At 44.8% G+C, this 21,297-nt stretch overlaps 1 protein-coding gene across 1 annotated transcript in view; it reads left to right on the top strand.

Annotated features, from left to right (window-relative positions):
- The window catches only part of LOC126484404 (cytochrome P450 6k1-like), a 102,355-nt gene that overhangs the window by 39,573 nt on the left and 41,485 nt on the right, over positions 1 to 21,297 (top strand). Inside the window, exons 3-4 of the mRNA XM_050107907.1 lie at positions 6,145 to 6,383; positions 13,593 to 13,855. Coding sequence (XP_049963864.1) covers positions 6,145 to 6,383; positions 13,593 to 13,855 — 502 coding nt within the window. The remainder of the gene's footprint in view (positions 1 to 6,144; positions 6,384 to 13,592; positions 13,856 to 21,297) is intronic.

The raw sequence follows: 21,297 nt of genomic DNA on the forward strand, positions 1-21,297 counted from the left end.
TCCGTGCGACGGCTGAAGTCAGGGACCGTGTTACGATTTTCCGCAGTGAAACAGTTTCGGAACACTGAATTCAGTATTTCTGCCTTTCTTCGGTCGTCCTCTGTTTCGGTGCCATCGTGGTCAACGAGTGACTGAATAGGGGATTTAGATCCGCTTACCGATTTTACATATGACCAAAACTTTTTAGGGTTCTTGTTTAGATTGTTTGCCAATGTTTTATGTTCGAATTCGTTGAATGCTTCTCTCATTGCTCTCTTTACGCTCTTTTTCGCTTCGTTCAGCTTTTCCTTATCAGCTATGATTCGACTACTCTTAAACCTATGATGAAGCTTTCTTTGTTTCCGTAGTACCTTTCGTACATGATTGTTATACCACGGTGGATCTTTCCCCTCGCTTTGGACCTTAGTCGGTACGAACTTATCTAAGGCGTACTGGACGATGTTTCTGAATTTTTTCCATTTTTGTTCCACATCCTCTTCCTCAGAAATGAACGTTTGATGGTGGTCACTCAGATATTCTGCGATTTGTGCCCTATCACTCTTGTTAAGCAAATATATTTTCCTTCCTTTCTTGGCATTTCTTATTACACTTGTAGTCATTGATGCAACCACTGACTTATGATCACTGATACCCTCTTCTACATTCACGGAGTCGAAAAGTTCCGGTCTATTTGTTGCTATGAGGTCTAAAACGTTAGCTTCACGAGTTGGTTCTCTAACTATCTGCTCGAAGTAATTCTCGGACAAGGCAGTCAGGATAATGTCACAAGAGTCTCTGTCCCTGGCTCCAGTTCTGATTGTGTGACTATCCCATTCTATACCTGGTAGATTGAAGTCTCCCCCTATTACAATAGTATGATCACGAAACTTCTTCACGACGTTCTGCAGGTTCTCTCTGAGGCGCTCAACTACTACGGTTGCTGATGCAGGTGGTCTATAGAAGCATCCGACTATCATATCTGACCCACCTTTGATACTTAACTTAACCCAGATTATTTCACATTCGCATTCGCTAATAACTTCACTGGATATTATTGAATTCTTTACTGCTATAAATACTCCTCCACCATTGGCGTTTATCCTATCCTTGCGGTATATATTCCATTCTGCGTCTAGAATTTCGTTACTGTTCACTTCCGGTTTTAACCAACTTTCCGTTCCTAATACTATATGCGCACTATTTCCTTCAATAAGAGATACTAATTCAGGAACCTTGCCCTGGATACTCCTGCAGTTTACCAATATTACGTTAACTTTTCCTGTTTTTGGTCTCTGAGGACGGACGTTCTTTATCAACGATGATAATGTCCTCTCTGGTAAGCCGTCAGGTATTTTATCGTTTCGCCCAAGGGGGGGTCCCTCTAACCTAAAAAACCCCCGTGTGCACGCCACACGTACTCTGCTACCCTAGTAGCTGCTTCCGGTGTGTAGTGCACGCCTGACCTGTCTAGGGGGGCCCTACAGTTCTCCACCCAATAACGGAGGTCGATGAATTTGCAACCATTATAGTCGCAGAGTCGTCTGAGCCTCTGGTTTAGACCCTCCACACGGCTCCAAACCAGAGGACCGCGATCGACTCTGGGCACTATGCTGCAGATATTAAGCTCAGCTTGCACTCCGCGTGCGATGCTGGTTGTCTTCACCAAATCAGCCAGCCGCCGGAAGGAACCAAGGATGGCCTCAGAACCCAAGCGGCAGGCGTCATTCGTTCCGACATGTGCTACTATCTGCAGCCGGTCACACCCAGTGCGTTCAATAGCTGCCGGAAGGGCCTCCTCCACATTACGGACGAGACCCCCCGGCAAGCACACCGAGTGCACACTGGCATTCTTCCCCGACCTACCCGCTATTTTCCTGAGGGGCTCCATAACCCGCCTAACGTTGGAGCTCCCTATAACTAATAGGCCCGCCCTCTGTGACTGTCGGGACCTTGCCGGAGAATCGGCCACTGGCCCAACAGGCGAGGCATCCTGTGGTGGCTCGGAAACGATGTCATCACCACTAGGAAGCACCCCGTACCTGTTGGAAAGGGGTAAGGCAGCTACCACGCGGCCAGATCCCACCTTTGCCTTTCGGCCAGGCACGCGCGAGCCCACCACTGTCCGCCATTCACCCTGGAGTGATGGCTGACCGGTAAGATGCTCACTGCCGGAAGACGCAGCGACATCAGGGGTTCCATGTGATTCCAAGGCCACCGAAGTAGGCATAGGTCTCACCACAGTTGCCCCAACGCCACTACGAGCCGACGCCTGCGCCTCGAGCTCGATGAGCCTAACAGACAAAGCCTCCACCTGCCCCCGAAGAGTGGCCAATGAGAAATAAATATGAAATACAAGATGGTGATTCACCAGTAAACACCGAATATACACTGAAGCGCCAAAGAAACTGGTATAGGCACGTAGTAGCCATGCGTACTCCAGTACAGAGATGTGTAAACAGGCATAATACGGCGCTGCAGTCGGCAACGCCTATCTAAGACAACAAGTGTCTGGTGCAGTTGTTAGATCGGTTACTGTTGCTACGATAGCAGATTATCAAAATTTAAGTGAGTTTGAACGTGGTGTTATAGTCGGCGCATGAATGATGGGACAAAGCTTCTCCGAGGTACCAATTAAGTGGGGATTTTCCCGTACGACCATTTCACGAGTGTATCGTGAATATCAGAAATCCGGTAAAATCTCCGACATCGCTGCGGCAGGAAAAAGATCCTGCAAGAACGGGACCAACGACGAATGAACACAATCATTCAACGTGACAGAAGTGCATCCCTTCCGCAAATTGCTGCGGAATTCAATGCTGGAGTATCAACAAGTGTCGGCGTGTGAACCATTCAACGAAACATCGTCGATATGGGCTTTCGGAGCCGAAGGCCCACTCGTGTACCCTTGATGACTGCACGACACAAACCTTTACGCCTCGCCTGAGCCCGTCGACGCCGACATTGGACTGTTGATGACTGGAAACATGTTGCCTGGTCGAAAGAGTTTCGTTTCGAATTGTATAGTGCTGGACATGTACGAGTACGGAGACAACCTCTCGAATCCAAGGAACCTTCATGTCAGTAGGGAACTGTTCAAGCTGGTGGAGACTCCGTAATGGTGTGGGGCATGTGCGGTTGAAGTGATATATGTCTAGGTACGAGTCTAACAGGTGACACGTAGGTAAGCATCCTGTCTGATCACCTGAATCCGTTCATGTCCATTGTGCATTCCGGCGGACTTTGGCAATTACAGGAGGGCAATGCAACACCCCACACGTCTAGAAATGCTACATAGTGGCTCCAGGAGCACTCTTATGAGTTTAAACACTTCCGCTGGCCATCAAAGTCCTCAGACGTGAACATTATTGAGTATACCTGGGATGCCTTGGAACGTGCTGTTCAGAAGAGGTTTCCGTCCCCTCGTACTCCTACGGATTTATGGGCAACCCTGCAGGATTCATGGTGGCAGTTCCCTCCAGCACTACTTCTGACATTAGTCGAGTCGATACCACGTCGTGTTGCGGCACTTCTGCATGCTCGCGGGAGCCCTATACGATATACATAACTGACCTTGTGGGTAATATCGGAAGTTCACTGAGGCTTTTTGCGGATGATGCTGTAGTATATCGAGACGTTGTAACAATGGAAAATTGTACAGAAATGCAGGAGGATCTGCAACGAATTGACGCATGGTGCAGGGAATGGCAATTGAATCTCAATGTAGACAAGTGTAATGTGCTGCGAATACACAGAAAGAAAGATCCTTTATCATTTAGCTACAATATAGCAGGTCAGCAACTGGAAACAGTTAATTCCATAAATTATCTGGGAGTAGGCATTAGGAGTGATTTAAAATGGAATGATCATATAAAGTTGATCGTCGGTAAAGCAAATGCCAGACTGAGATTCATTGGAAGAATCCTAAGGAAATGCAATCCGAAAACGAAGGAAGTAGGTTACAGTACGCTTGTTCGCCCACTGCTTGAGTACAGCTCACCGGTGTGGGATCCGTACCAGATAGGGTTGATAGAGGAGATAGAGAAGATTCAACGGAGAGCAGCGCGCTTCGTTACAGGATCATTTAGTAATCGCGAAAGCGGTATGGAGATGATAGATAAACTCCAGTGGAAGACTCTGCAGGAGAGACGCTCAGTAGCTCGGTACGGACTTTTGTTGAAGTTTCGAGAACATACCTTCACCGAGGAGTCCAGCAGTATATTGCTCCCACCTAAGTATATCTCGCGAAGAGACCATGAGGATAAAATCAGAGAGATTAGAGCCCACACAGAGGCATACCGACAATCTTTCTTTCCACGAACAATACGAGACTGGAATAGAAGGGAGAACCGATAGAGGTACTCAAAGTACCCTCCGCCACACACCGTCAGGTGGCTTGCAGAGTATGGAGGTAGATGTAGATGCAGATTAGGCAGGTGTACCATTTTATTTGGCTCGTCAGTGTAAAACAGTTAACATACCAACCCGTACGAACGACAGGTAACTAGCAAGTTTAATTTATAAAACAGCGCAAATACACTTTATCTCCACAAGTCTATTACATGTTTCTATTCCCTGGGAAATAAGTTAAGTTTAGTCTAAAAGAAGTCCCAGACGACTTAGTTATTGGCGTTCCTTTTAGGACTAGCATGTTTCGAATAAATGTTGTTCTTTGTGCTCCTGGAATGCTTTCTTCGTGGTGGGCATGGAGGTCCAAAAGGAAGATCGCTGGTGATGTAAACTCAGATTAGTCTAATGACGCTTCATTAAGTAGTCTAAAACAACCTCTAGATCATTGCAACTTTCTGAGAGCTGTTTCCGGAGATCACTTTTAATGTTGGTAACCTCATCTCAAAAGTGTTGAGAGTACGGAAGAATTAAAAAATAAAAACAAACCGCGTATACTTTGCTTATTTTGATGACATTAGACATGCAAAAATAATTAAAGGGAAGTTTCCACTTGCTGGCAGTTACTGTAGAGTAAACAATCGGCACTGTCATAGGGCCGTAAATAAATCTAAAATTTATATAAATCTGAAGTGCCGTGAATGATACTATTCTCCTTTTAACCGATAAAATCTACGGAGAGGTGTGTTTGACTGCCACAACCATACCACTGACAGAAAATGTGTATTTTGTGAAAGTATCAAGAGTTGAGATGCTTTCCATCTAATGAATTCCTAAAAGATATATGTTTTGTACTTACAGTTTCTAACTGGTGATATTCTCGTACCACAATTTCAAGGATGTTTTAAAATGTGGAACCTATGTTACACGTGACTAATAAGCAATCAAGTCCCGCTACGGCTAAGATACACACTCCTGATGGCTCTAAATGATGACATGAGGAACGTTTAATTTCACTAAGTTTTTGGAGTTATCACTGGATGCAGCCTTCAAAAAATTCTAATTACTGTTTACGGCTGAAGAGAGCTATTTTACAGGGTGTTCCAAAATTATATTTACAACTTTGAACACATATGTTTCAGAAATGGGGATGGGTACAAAGGTGTGGTTTGCGGCGTAGTATTCACCACACGCCTAAAATTTTAGTAACCGCTAAACAGAGATCAATGTGTGCGCTGAATGCCGATTGCAGCCGTTCCACATCTGCATCATTTCGCGCACGGACACCCATAACTCGTCCTCTTCATGACACTTCCGGATTCCCTGAACCTCGTGAGCCACTGTCCGATGGTCGGACGTGATCGTGTTTGGCGCCGGCCGGAGTGGCCGAGCGGTTCTAGGCGCTTCAGTCTGGAACCGCATGACTGCTACGGTCGCGGGTTAGAATCCTGCCTCGGGCATGGATGTCCTTTGGTTAGTTAGGTTTAAGTAGATCTAAGTTCTTGGGGACTGATGACCTCAGATGTTAAGTCCCATAGTCCTCAGAGCCATTTTTGATCGTGTTTGAACCTGTCACTTGTCCGAAAGAGCTGAATGTCAAATTTGGTCCTGCAAAATCAAAACATTTGGTATATTTGAACCTATCTTTCTACCTATAAAAATGTTGTAAAGACACTTTGGAACACATGTATTTTTCTGTTCATCCTAATTTCTTCCCGTGTTATATTTTAAATATCTTATAAAGTACGTATATCCTAAAGAAATATACCTAATCATTTTTGTTTGTTACCTGAAGGTAACTAAAGCTCTTATTTGTCATAGGCAAGCGTTTCGGCGGGGTGTACTTCTTCAATCGGCCTAGTCTGCTGATATTGTATCCAGATCTGATCCGCAATATCCTCGTAAAGGATTTCTGGTCCTTCCAGGACAGAGGGTTCAAAGTGGATGAAAGCGATCCTCTGAACAAACACCTTTTCCTGTTGGGTGGAAATAAGTGGCGGAGGCTGCGTGTGAAGCTGTCGCCCACATTCACGTCGGGAAAAATGAAGATGATGTTCCAGGTGAGGAAGCTGACATAACTGTCTATTACCACCACTAGCCCACTGTTCGTTTACGTTAGGTTTATCTCGATATATATTTCATGACCATACGAAGCCCACCTTATTTCGATTTTAGTCATATTATTTCTGATGTCTCACGATTTTCTTTCTACCTTCGGGTACCATTTCTGAATTATAGTTAGCTTAAAGAACATCCCAATAATCAAACTCCGACGCAAGCTTCTGAGGTCCAGAAAGCTTTGAAGCCCCACACCAGTTCCAGTAATTTCCGATCGAGTGGTGGCGAATCTATCGGTAACAGTTTATTAGTTTCGTCATTAGCCACCTTGGTGACGGTTTTTGCCTGCTCCGCCAACGGAGGCAGACAGGTCGCTTGTTGAAAATTTACAACGGAACTTCTTAGCATTAATTATATAGCGGGGGGGGGGGGGGGGGGGGGGTTAGCCCAACTCTAGTTGCCAGATAATCCAAACGTGAGACCGAGCGCAGTATCTGGTGAGGAAACTCAACTGTAGAGAGGAGACGTCAGACAGCATTGTTAAGAACTGCTTAGTAGGACAGCCGCACACAGTTGCCGCACTTCCTGATCCCTAAGATGAAAGGGCGGACGTCCTCACTGACCTTACGAGATTTTGGCTTCGCTGTTCACAGGCAAAGTTCCCAATTCGGATTGACCAACTCCAAGAACATTATAGAAAGAATTACATGCAACTTCCAATGGCATATACAGAGTCTAATGGGTATTAGTGCAGATATTTACAGTATACTGGTGACTGAGAAATCTGTACTGAACAACGTTATAACAGTATTTCCGTCATTTGCAGACAAGTAATTATAGCTGTTACCAGTCTGATGCGTTTTGGTTGGGTAGTACATTGAAGCGCCAAAGAAACTAATATAGGCATGCGTATTCAAATACAGAAATATGTAAACAGGCAGAATACGGCGCTCCAGTCGGAAACGCCTGTATAAGACAACAGATGCCTGGCGCCGTTGTTAGATTGGCTACTGCTGCTGCAATGCCAGGTTATCAAGATTTCAGTGAGTTTGGAGGTGGTGTTATAGTCAGCTCACGGTTGATGATGCGACACAGCACCTCCGAGGTAGCGATGAAATGGGGACTTTCCCGTACGACCATTTCACGAGTGTACCGTGAATATCAGTAAACAGGTAAAACATCAGATCTCCGACATCGATGCGGCCGGAAAAAGATCCTGCAAGAATGGGACCATCGACGACTGAAGACAATCGTTCAACGTGACAGAAGTGCAACCCTTTCGCAAATTGCTGCAGATTTCAATGCGGGGCCATCAACAAGTGTCAGCGTGCGAACCACTCAACGAAACATCATCGGTGTGGGCTTTCCGAGTCGAAGGCCCACTCGTGATGAGTGCAGACACGAAGCTTTACACCTCGTCTGGGCCCGTCAATACCGACATTGGACCGTTGATGACTAGAAACATGCTGCCTGGTCGAACGAGTCTCGTTTCAATTATATCGAGCGGATGGACGTGTACGGGTGTGAAGTCAACTTCATGAATCCATGTCAACAGGGGACTGTTCAAGCTAGTGGAGGCTATGTAATGGCGTGGGACGTGTGCAGTTGGAGTGATATGGGACCCCTGGTACGTCTAGGTACGATTCTGACAGGTGGCGCGTACGTAAGCATCCTGTCTGATCGTCTTGATCTATTCATGTCCATTGTGCATTCCGATGGACTTGGGAAGTTCCAGCAGGACAATGGGACATCCCACACGACCAGAATTGCTACAGAGTTGTTCGAGGAACACTCTGTTGAGTTTAAATACTTCCGCTGACCACCAAACTCTCCAGACATAAACATTGATGATCATATGTGGGATGTCTTGCAACATGCTATTCAGAACAAATCTCCACCCCTCGTACTCTTAGGAATTTATGGACAGCCTGCAGGATTCATGGTGTCAGTACCCTCCAGCACTATTTCAGACATAGTTGAGACCACGTCACGTCGTGTTGCGGTACTTCTGCGTGCTCGCGGGGGCCCTACCAATGTTAGGCAGGTGTAACAATTTCTTTGGCTCTTCAGTGTATCTGCACTTATTACACTCTGTATATAGAGAGAAGTAAGATATTGATTGATGTACTCATCTCCACAATCATGATGTTCTCTGCTATAAAAGTACTGACATAAATGAAATATGAAAATGATACATGAGACCATCAGTCCAGCAATAGACTGTCACGTATCAGTAGATACTGATAGAGGACAGGTTTGAATGTCTAGATAGCTCAGTTGATAAGGGGCTCTCGCACGAAATGGTATCCTAAGCCTAGTGTGGCAACATGTTGTAATCTGTTTCACTTTTTCATTACGATGTACTCTTAACTCTGGAGTAAAATGCTGCCTCCTCACATCCTTCAATGTAGTCTGGCAGGAAACTCTCAATGCAAGAACACCAGGCAAGAAAATGGGCATCGTGTAAGTATCGTATAACACTGCTTCCCCTCTTGATACTCGTGCCACTGCGGCTAGGAAGAGAGTCCACAAGTTGGTTCAGGTAGAACTCCCATTTTCTGTGCGCTTAATGTCGAGTGATTTACTGGGTCAGTCGAACTGCGAAAGGGTGAATGTATAAGTAGCTACATATGATGCAGTCCTGACAGCGGCTGTCATCTTGGAAAACGGGAGTGTCCACAGCATACTTGATCATGGAGAATGTTGATATATACATACTGGTTCATGTTCACGGTAAAGTGAATTAGTGGGCCCATGTTATAGTACGAAAAACACATGAAAAACATGACAGAAACGATTCCGGTGAGAACTGACTGTTAAGAGCCTCACTGGACCGTTGGTGCACTCGAGGCCTCGCATCATTTGAAAAGAGGCAGAATCGCGACTCGTTTGACCTCAGTAAGCGCTTCCAATCAGCTAGTGTCCAGCTTCTGTGTTGTTCATCACACTGAAGACGTGCAGCGTTACCTGTCTTCCGTGGGGTACTCGACTCCACATGGCCCTTTCATGCAGTTCCCAATGCACGCTGGTCGAGAAGAAATTGTATCCACTGACAGCAGCAATTTATTGAAATCGATTGTAATTGACAAGACGTGATTATCCGGCTGCGGTCCCATTCGGTTGGGATCCGTTTTACGACCATTGTTCTTACGTCGCGTTACGTAGTTGCGAGAGATACACTACTCCTTGTAGACCCATTGGACAGTCCTGCTTGACAGACTAACAGATCGGACAGCTTCATTCACGGTGTTCTTGTGGCCACGTTGAAACGCGATAACTCCTATCTGTCACTCTTTCACATCTGTACGACGACTCACCTTACTGCGTTGTTTCCATACAACCGACCGACACACGCACATACGCACAAACACAAACACGCACACACACACACATACACACACACACACACACACACACACACACACACACACACACACACACACACCACTTCACTGTCATGGATTACATGAACGGCGGAGTGTCACATGACTGCCTGTTACCAAATTTACTTCATCTACAGCAATGCAGCGCGACCAGTTTGCGCCTTGAACGTAGTGACTATTTCACAGATTGACTACTCCGTCAGTTCTTGGTAGAAGATTTTATACATTATGAATGAAAACATACACAACAATGGTGTAATATTCCACAGTATTTATTATTTATTTTACAAATCGGTAATCGCCTGTTGCGCCAGCATTAGATACAGCGAAATTTCTTTCGATCAAAAACGTTAAATTAGTACATCTACAGCGTGTCTCCATTTCCAGAGACGCAAGATGTTAATGCTATGTATGGGAATAAAACAACAACGATTATTCCTGTGTAAATGGGATATAAGATTATTTAACTAAGATAAAACGAAATAAAGACCTATACAGGGTGGTCCATTGATAGTCAACGGGCCAAACATCTCACAAAATAAGCATCAAACAAAAAAAACTACAAAGAAAGAAACTCGTATAACTTGAAGGACGAAGCCAGATGGCGCTATGGTTGGCCCGCTAGATGGCGCTGCCATAGGTCAAACGGATATCAACAGCGTTTTTTTTTGTTTTTTGTTTTGGTTTAAATAGGCACCCCCATTTTCTATTACATATTCATGTAGTACGTAAAGAAATATGAATGTTGTAGTTGGACCACTTTTTTCGCTTTGTGATTTATGGCGCTGTAATAGTTCCAAACATATGGCTCACAATTTTAAACGAACAGTTGGTAACAGGTAGGTTTTTTAAATTAAAATACAGAACGTAGGTACGTTTGAACGTTTCATTTCGATTGTTCCAATGTGATACATGTACCTTTGTGAACTAATCATTTCTGAGAACGCATGCTGTTACAGCGCGATCACCTGGAACTACCACATTAATACAATAAATGCTCAAAATGATGTCCGTCAACCTCAATGCATTTGGCAATACGTGTAACGACATTTCTCTCAACAGCGTGTAGTTCGCCTTCCGTAATGTTCGCACATGCATTGACAATGCGCTGACGCTTGTTGTCAGGCGTTGTCGATGGATCACGATACCCTTCAACTTTCCGCACAGAAAGAAATCCGGGGATGTCAGATCCGGTGAGCGTGCGGGCCATGGTTCGACGACCAATCCATCTGTCATGAAATATGCTATTCAATACCGCTTCAACCGCACGCGAGCTATGTGCCGGACATCCATCATGTTGGAAGTACATCGCCATTCTGTCATGCAGTGAAACATCTTGTAGTAGCATCGGTAGAACATTACGTAGGAAGTCAGCATACATTGCACCATTTAGATTGCCATCGATAAAATGGGGGCCAATTATCCTTCCTCCCATAATGCTGCACCATACATTAACCCGCCAAGGTCGCTGGTGTTCCACTTGTCGCAGCCATCGTGGATTTTCCGTTATCCAATAGTGCATATTATGCCGGTTTACGTTACCTCTGTTGGTGAATGACGCTTCGTCGCTAAATAGAACGCGTGCAAAAAATCTGTCATCGTCCCGTAATTTCTCTTGTGGCCAGTGGCAGAACTGTACACGACGTTCAAAGTCGTCGCCACGCAATTCCTGGTGCATAGAAATATGGTACGGGTGCAGTCGATGTTGATGTAGCATTTTCAACACCGACGTTTTAGAGATTCCCGATTCTCGCGCAATTTGCCTGTTACTGATGTGCGGATTAGCCGCGACAGCAGCTACAACACCTACTTGGGCATCATCATTTGTTGCAGGTCGTGGTTGACATTTCACATGTGGCTGAACACTTCCTGTTTCCTTAAATAACGTAACTATCCGGCGAACGGTCCGGACACTTGGATGATGTCCAGGGTACCGAGCAGCATACATAGCACACGCTCGTTGGGGATTTTGATCACAATAGCCTTACATCAACACGTTATCGACCTTTTACGCAATTGGTCCATTTTAACACGGGTAATGTATCACGAAGCAAATACCGTCCGCACTGGCGTAATGTTACGTGATACCACGTACTTATACGTTTGTGACTATTACAGCGCCATCTATCATAAAGCGAAAAAAGTGGTCCAACTAAAACATATTTCTTTACCTACTACACGAATATGTAATAGAAAATGGAGGTTCCTATTTTTAAAAAAGCAGTTGATATCCGTTTGACCTATGGCAGCGCCATCTAGCGGTCCAACCATAGCGCCATCTGGTTTCTCCCTTCAAGCTAGACGAGTTTAGTTCTTTGTAGTTTTTTCGTTTGATGCTTATTTCGTGAGATATTTGCCCCGGTCACTATCAATGGACCACCCTGTATACAATTTACAGCAGTTGTTTATGTTGTTGTTGTTGTGGTCTTCAGTCCTGAGACTGGTTTGATGCAGCTCTCCATGCTACTCTATCCTGTGCAAGCTTCTTCATCTCCCAGTACTGACGGCAACCTACATCCTGCTGAATCTGCTTAGTGTATTCATCTATTGGTCTCCCTCTACGATTTTTACCCTCCACGCTGCCCTCCAACGCTAAATTTGCGATCCCTTGATGCCTCAGAACATGTCCTACCAACCGGTCCCTTCTTCTTGTCAAGTTGTGCCACAAACTTCTTTTCTCCCCAATTCTATTCAATACCTCCTCATTAGTTATGTGATCTACCCACTAATCTTCAGCGTTCTTCTGTAGCACCACATTTCAAAAGCTTTTATTCTCTTCTTGTCCAAACTATTTATCGTCCATGTTTCACTTCCATACATGGCTACACTCCATACAAATACTTTCAGAAACGACTTCCTGACACTTAAATCTGTACTCGATATTAACAAATTTCTCTTCTTCAGAAACGCTTTCCTTGCCATTGCCAGTCTACATTTTATATCCTCTCTACTTCGACCATCATCAGTTATTTTGTTCCCTAAATAGCAAAACTCCTTTACTACTTTAAGTGTCTCATTTCCTAATCTAATTCCCTCAGCGTCACCCGACTTAATTCGACTACATTCCATTATCCTCGTTTTACTTTTGTTGATGTTCATCTTATATCCTCCTTTCAAGACACTATCCATTCCGTTCAACTGCTCTTCCAAGTCCTTTGCTGTCTCTGACAGAATTACAATGTCATCGGCGAACCTCAAAGTTTTTATTTCTTTTCCATGGATTTTAGTGCATACTCCGAATTTTTCTTTTGTTTCCTTTACTGCTTGCTCAATATACAGATTGAATAACATCGGGGAGAGGCTACAACCCTGTCTTACTCTCTTCCTAACCACTGTTTCCCTTTCATGTCCCTCGACTCTTATAACTGCCATCTGGTTTCTGTACAAATTCTAAATAGCCTTTGGCTCTCTGTATTTTACCCCTGCCACCTTCAGAATTTGAAAGAGAGTATTCCAGTCAACATTGTCAAAAGCTTTCTCTAAGTCTACAAATGCTAGAAACGTAGGTTTGCTCTTCCTTAATCTAGTTTCTAAGATAAGTCGTAGGATCAGTATTGCCTCACGCGTTCCAACATTTCTACGGAATCCAAACTGATCTTCCCCGAGGTTGGCTTCTACTAGTTTTTCCATTCGTCTGTAAAGAATTCGCGTTAGTATTTTCCAGCTGTGACTTATTTTTTACAGTAGAAAGTAAGGTGAGTAATAAACTTAGTGACGTGTTCCAAAGGTGTGGCTGAACAAAATAAGCCGCCGTGTGCATACAGCTATCGTACGACTTCTTGTCATCTCAGTGTACCGCAATCGATTTAAGCTCCTCTGTTGTTGCAGACGATGGTGGACTGCGGTCGAGAACTGGCGAACGTGTTGGAGGAGCCGGCCTCCCGAGGGGAGGTGATGGAGATGCGCGAGGTGGGCGCCCGCTACGCCACGGACATCATCGCGTCCGTCGCCTTCGGCATCGAGGTCAACTGCCAGCGCAACCCGGACGAGGCGTTCCGCCAGTGGGGGCGCAAGATCTTCCAGAACAGCCTCACGAGGACGATACAGTCAATCTTAAACGCTGTTAATCCCAGAATGACTAAGTTGATACGGTAGGTACGCAAACTTTACCGTTGCACCGCTGTTTCCTATCGTTGTGTACATTGTGCGGGTATGCAGTTTCGAACTTAGGATTGTTAGTTGCTGCTGCCGGTGCTCCGTGTCACGTACAACCTCATAGCCGCCTCATTTTGTTCCGCCCTCCGTAACGCAACGGAATGCACCAGAAGCAATATGCTGAACAAGTAACGCGTTAATACCTCACAAAAGAATGACGCGTCGGATATCAGTGTCACTTTTTACACGTTCACATCATCTGCGGATGTGTAAACAGTTATAGATACACTGAAGCGACAAATTTACAGATAGAGGCATGCGTATTCAAATACATCTACGTACATACTCCGCAATCCACCATGCGTGGCGGAGGGTACTTCGTACCACAACTAGCATCTTCTCTCCCTGTTCCAATCCCGAACAGAACGAGGGAAAAATGACTGCCTATATGCCTCTGTACGAGCCCTAATCTCTCTTATCTTATCTTTGTGATCTTTCCGCGAAATATAAGTTGGCGGCAGTAAAATTGTACTACAGTCAACCTCAAATGCTGCTTCTCTAAATTTCCTCAGTAGCGATTCACGAAAAGATCTCCTCCTTTCCTCCAGAGACCCCCACCCGAGTTCTTGAAACATTTGCGTAACATTCGCGTGATGATCAAACCTACCAGTAACAAATCTAGCAGCCCGCCTCTGAATTGCTTCTATGTCCTCCCTCAATCCGATCTGATAGGGATCCTAAACGCTCGAGCAGTACTCAAGAATAGGTCGTGTTAGCGTTTTATAAGCGGTCTCCTTTACAGATGAACCACATCTTCCCAAAATGCTACCAATGAACTGAAGACGACTATCCGCCTTCTCCACAACTGCCATTACATGCTTGTCCCAGTTCATGTCGCTCTGCAATGTTACGCCCAAATATTTAATCGACGTGACTGTGTCAAGCGCTACACTACTAATGGAGTATTCAAACATTACTGGATTCTTTTTCCTATTGATCTGCATTAATTTACATTTATCTATATTTAGAGTTAGCTGCCATATGTACACACGCAGAATACGGCGCTGCAACGCCTATATAAGACAACAAGTGTCTGGCGCAGTTGTTAGATCGGTTACTGGTGCTACAATGAAAGGTTATCAAGATTTAAGTGAGTTTGAACGTGGTGCTACTGTCGGCGCACGAGCAATGGGACACAGCATCGTCGAGGTAGCGATGAAGTGCGGATTTTCCTATACGACAATTTCACGAATGCACCGTGAATACCACGAATCCGGTAAAACATCAAATCTCCGACATCACTGCGGACGGGAAAAGATCCTGTAAGAACGGGACCAACGACGACTGAAGAAAATGGGCTTTCGGAGCCGAAGGCCTACTCGTGTTCCATTGATGACTGCACAATACAAAGCTTTACGCCTCGCCTGGGCCCGTCAACGGCCTCGACAATGCAGCAGCAGCGACGCTGTTGGGTGGAATTACACGGGACGACATCGAGGACGCGCTTAACAAGGGAGCACTCAACAAATCTCCTGGGCCAGACGGGCTACCGCTCGAGTTTTACCGGACTTTCCGCGATCTAATGATGCGTTTTACTTTTGTTGATGTTCATCCTATATACTCCTTTCAAGACACTATCCATTCCGTTCAACTGCTCTTCCAAGTCCTTTGCTGTCTCTGACAGAATTACAATGTCATCCGCGAACCTCAAAGTTTTTATTTCTTTTCCGTGGATTTTAGTACGTACTCCGATTGGATTGTCGATGACTGGAAATATGTTGCCTGCTCGGACGAGTCTCGTTTAAAATTGTATCGGGTGGATGGACGTGTACGGGTATGGAGACAACCTCATGAATCCAAGGATCCTGCATGTCAGCAGGGGACTGTTTAAGCTCGTGAGGGCTCTGCAATGGTGTGAGGCGTATGCAGTTGGTGTGATATGGGACCCCTGATACATCTAGATACGACTCTGGCACGTGACACGTACGTAAGCATCCTGCCTGATCAGCTGCATCCATTCATATTCATTGTCCATTGCGACGGACCTGGTCAATTCCAGCAGGACAGTGCGACACCCCACGCCTCCCTAATTGCTACAGAATGGCTCTAGGAACATTATTCTGAGTTTAAACGCTTCCGCTGCTCACCAAACTCCCGAGACATGAACATTATTGAGCATATCTGGAATGCCTTGCAACGTGCTGTTCAGTAGATCTTCCCCTCGTACTCTTTCGCGTTTATGGACAGCTCTGGATGATTCATGGTTGTCAGTTCCCTCCAGAAGTACTTTAGATGAGTCCATTCCTCGTCGTGTTGTGGCACTTGCTGCGTGCTCGCGGGGGCCCTACACGATATTAGGCGGGTATACCTGTTTCTTTGGCTCCTCAGTGTATGCTTCTCTGGGATAGATAGAACGGCCGCTAAGGTGTAATTGTATTATTCCTGTTTAGTGTTTTTACCAGGTTATATAAGGATCATGAAGAGCTCCAGATTTTGAGTGATCACTCTGAACGACACAGAGATTCCGTGTAGTCGTGTGGAACAGTGTTGTCAGCACTAATAGCGACCTCTATGAGGGTATCCATTTAGACGGCTGGTCGAGTTATGCATTACGAAGTTTTGTGGGGCGTTCGTATATGACATTGGCTTAACGTTGGCTTGCGTGATGCAGGCATGATGAGATTAATTTCCAGACGACCACGTCTGACCACCATAAGAAAGTATCGCCACGTTACTCACCAAGCCCATCATATCCCTCCACATCTGTGTCTGCCATTAGAGAACGCGCCAGTAAGTCCCTGTAACATTCTGGGTCGTCCTGTACCAATGGTCAGATGGCAGCCCACCTGGGATTTACTGTCCCAAGCGTAGACTGCCTTTTACAACACAACACAAACGGCTGTGATTGGAATGGTATCATGACCGGGAAGCATGACGGCTAATGAATGGAATCCAATGTATTCAGCAAAGAATTGCCAGTCGAAAGTATTCTACATGGCTCTCGTCGGTGACTGCGGTGGTGAGTTGGGAATAGGTTCAATTCTTCCAAAGTTTAGGTGAGATACTCCTGGCGTCATAATGTGGGGAGCCATTGTGCGTTACTTCATGTCAGTGCTAGTAGAAACTGGATAAAATCTGACAGCACAACACTATGTCATGGATGTCTTCTGCTGTCGCGTGATAGATGTCACGCTATAATATCGTGGTGGTGGCATTTTATCAGTGGGGCAGTTCTCGTCCACATATGGCATGTGTCTCTATGAATTGCCTGTGTGATGTTGAGCTCCTGTGGTTAGCAAGATCCCAAGATCCGTCCCCAACAGAACATGTATGGGACCAACTTGGACGTTAACTTTGTCCCATTGGCAGTATTCAGGATATCAAGCACCACTCCTAACCGAATCAGTGCATGCATCCAGTACAGACGGCGTACAGCGTGATGCTGATAAGTGGGCTCATTCTCGGTACATTTGACATAATTTTTTAATCACCATAATAGCATCACCTACGCTCTCAACCCTCAAAGTATCGTTTCCTCTTCTTCTTCTGGACGCTTCACTTTTTTGTGAGTCAAACTTATCTTAATGAGGTACTTGGACTAATGAAAGAAACAAACCGCAAATGATTTACGGTAACTAAGGATTATTCCGTCGGCCTAATGGGTTTGATCTGCAGTACTCAAGCGCAATATACACGACAATAAACCACGTTTCATTAGCTTAAATAGGGTGTAGGCCTTCTCTTCCTGTAATGTTGACATACCTGATCTGCTTCCACACACTCAGCTACGGCGCTCTGCTCCAACATCACCATGTGATCCTATAACTAGCCAGTATCTGTAGAGCTGCGGAAAGGCCACACAGTCAAATCACTAACACGAGACTGGTAAAATTGTTCGTCTCCTGAGACCAGAAAAAACGTACATATAATGTGGGCTGTACTATGCATGATTTAGCTGTAACGTTGATAAACGATTATTTACAATAAACACGTTTATCTTACGAATGTGCACAGATCACAGTACTTACGTAACACACAGCCGCTGTTCACGAAAGAAGTACGGGGATACCAGTCTCGAGACACTGCATTGTTGCCAGTTTTTGCCCAGATGGCGAATCGAAGATGGCTGCACTTGGTGCACTCTACATTGTCGTTAAATGTCCGTCAATCTCAAGGTCAGCCACACCGTCCTTCCCCCCTCCCTGCCCTCTTATCAGACAATCGGCTTGACCAGTCTCACACTGCCACTTGTGTTCTCTTCAACATACAAGAATATCCAGACAGAATAATAGCAAAAAAAACGGAGTTTGGGCACTATACTACTGATCATTACCCAATTACTGTGGCTAATAATTGTGGCTGACTTCAAGTGACCTATCAAATTGATTATACTAACTCCATATTTAACAGTTACCTCAAAATTACGCTGTGGCGGTGTATGGGTAAAACTTTTACACAGTAAGTTCTACAAATATACTAATTCTGAAGGGAAAACTGAGCTACACTGGTTCAATTGACCTATCAGGGTGGTTAGATTTATTGGACAGGATGCAACTACTTTTATTGTACGACCTGCCACACACCTTCTATGATTTGTTGCCCAGAAATGATGGGAAAACACGATTATACGAGGATTGGAACTTTAATACTGGCAACTAATTATTTACAGCTCGTAGAAATTAGATACGTTTTTCAAAGTTTTACGGACCTTTAAAATAGTCACCAGCATTGTGTATAATCCGTTGCCAGCGATGTGGAAGTCGTAATATACTCTTAGCAGTGCCAGTTGTGTTGACAGTTGGAGCTGCGCGGTCTGTTGCCCGACGAATTCGTAGCAGTCCTGAAGCACGTATCTATTTTGTACGAGCTGTAAATAAATAGTTGAAACTATTAAAGTTCCAATCCTCGTATGTTTCAAAACAATTCTCAGAGTGAAACACATAAACAGAAATAGTTTATCCACGTTTAAAAATGCAAGCTAGTCCATATTTTTAAAACAGAAGGCTGCACACTCACTACTCTCTCCATGGATCACACATACACTGAGTACCAAAAGCGTGACGTCACAGATAGTAGCCAGTTAGGTGTTACTGGTGTTCCTTATCCAATGCCACTACACCATCCATCGTAGAAGGAATAGGAAGGAATGAGTAGGAATACATCTTTATTTGTCTTAAGCATTTTAACTCGCAGAACAGACAGCGCACAGTGTCCCACACTGCTGTATTGATTTGTAGCAGCACGCATGCGCCGTGTGCCGAGCAAGAGAGCAGTGCAGCTACACAACAGCTAAATATCAGAAGTGCAAGGCCCATATAGAAACAGAGATTGACAACAGCGCTCTGAGTGACATAGCAATGAATTTCGAATTCAGAAAAATAAGGCGCTATAAACCGATTTCTTCTTCTATGAAATACGAGTACTAGATGGTAATATTTTTCATTTATAGTTTGTGGGTGGATTTGGTGGTAAAGTACATTTACTTGTAAAACTCAATATTGCAATTTCGAATGTGTGGCTGATATCTAGTGGAAATTATGTTCCTGATTACGATCTCTTTGAGTGTACTGCACTCTTTGTATTATATTCTAAATACGTTGTTTGTATTCTACTTAATTTTTGCTCTCATCTGTAATATTGCGTGGGGTTTATGATTCCATTTTGCTTTTGTTTCATACGAAACAGAAGCTGGTTTCGTCGCATGGTATTCTGTGGATTCGTCTCTATTTGTTACTGTTTATGAATCCGTGGATGAACTTCACGATTTAAATGCATCGTAAGCATATTCCTCGTATTCTACGTTATTTTGTTCCCATCCGTTTTTCATAATATAGGATTTAATGAAGGCCACCGAGAGTTTCATCGACTTCTGCTAAAATGTCCTGTCTGTAATATCTGCATGTGGAAACATTTGCGAAGATACTGTCGGATTTTCAGCATTTGCAAGGAAGAATCGTTTAGTCACCAAAGCTACAGAACATAATGCCTTCTCACCTACGTCTACATCCATACTCGGCAAGCCACTGTGAAATGCCTGCCAGTCAGTGGTAGGAAGCAAAATCATTCAAAACAGAATTACATACTCATTCCATGACAACCTGTAATATATCTGAATACCAATACTGTCAAAACCTGCTAACATGGAGTTCACCATTAAATGTGGATGCAACTAAAAATAAGGTAGAATAAAAGCAATATACTTACGGTCCATTTAAATCGAGCAGTTTACAGACAGATTTGTAAGCAACAACAAATATACTTAGATCCACGGAACGCTACGCAATGAAAGTAGCCTCTGTTTTATATCAAACAAAAACAATTATGAAATAATTTACCCCACACATCCATAGACGCGAGCAGAAAGCAATCAGAATGCGAGCAACATACTTACAATGCATTTCAACGTGCGTAATACATGTGATAAGTCGTAACCCGAAGTACTATGTGATGAAACCAGATTCTGTTAACTACGAAAAGGAAGCAAACATGGAAGACTAAAAATCAGTCAATAAAAAAGCGAGATAATGGACTGATAAGCTTGCAGCGCCCCAAGTCGCCTGGTAACGAATCAAAGTCGGGTTACTGGAAGTCCCCCTACGAGCTCCACCTCCATGACCGCAGCGACCCGCACACAAATCAACAGCGAGAGGTCGAATGTGGACTCCCTTACTGCTAGGGGAGCGCGGGAGCGCGCACTACGCTCACTCCCTCACCCGACGCTACCCCACCACCGCCCTAAGAGCACAACCCTCACACAGGCTGTGGTCCATGCGCCAAGAGTCGGCAGGTGAAACCCTTGCGCGGCTTCCAGGTGACGAAAACGCTGTCACTCACATTCTTGTTTGTCACCCTCGCGTAAAAAAAATGTTCAAATGTGTGTGAATTTCTAAGGGACCAAACTGTTGAGGTCATCGGTACCTAGACTTAGACACTGCTTAAACTAACTTAAGCTGAGAACAACACAGACATCCGTGCCTGAGAGAGACTTCGAACCTCCGCCAGGACGGCTGGCTCTAAGCATGGGATTAAACATCTGAGGTCATCAGTCCACTAGACTTAGAACTACTTAAACCTAACTAACCTAAGGACATCACACACATCCATGCCCGAGGCAGGATTCATACCTGCGAGCGTAGCAGCCGCGTGGTTCCCGACTGAAGCGCCTAGAACCGCTCGGCCACCGCGGCCGGCTCCTCCGCTCGCGTAAAGTATCTGTCGTTAGAATACCTTCTACCCACGGCATGTCTGAGACCTCTGTTACGCCAACATAGATTTCTGAAGTTATAACATACTGAAGAGCTAAAGAAACTCGTACACCTCTCTAATATCGTGTACGGTCCCCGCGAGTCCCAGCTCGAACAGCTCCTGATGACATGCAGCCGCCATGGATTCATGAGGTTGTCTCCACACCCATACACGTCCATCCGCTCCATACAAT

The sequence above is a fragment of the Schistocerca serialis genome, chromosome 6 (genome assembly GCF_023864345.2).
Source record: "Schistocerca serialis cubense isolate TAMUIC-IGC-003099 chromosome 6, iqSchSeri2.2, whole genome shotgun sequence".
NCBI classification, from domain to species: domain Eukaryota; kingdom Metazoa; phylum Arthropoda; class Insecta; order Orthoptera; family Acrididae; genus Schistocerca; species Schistocerca serialis.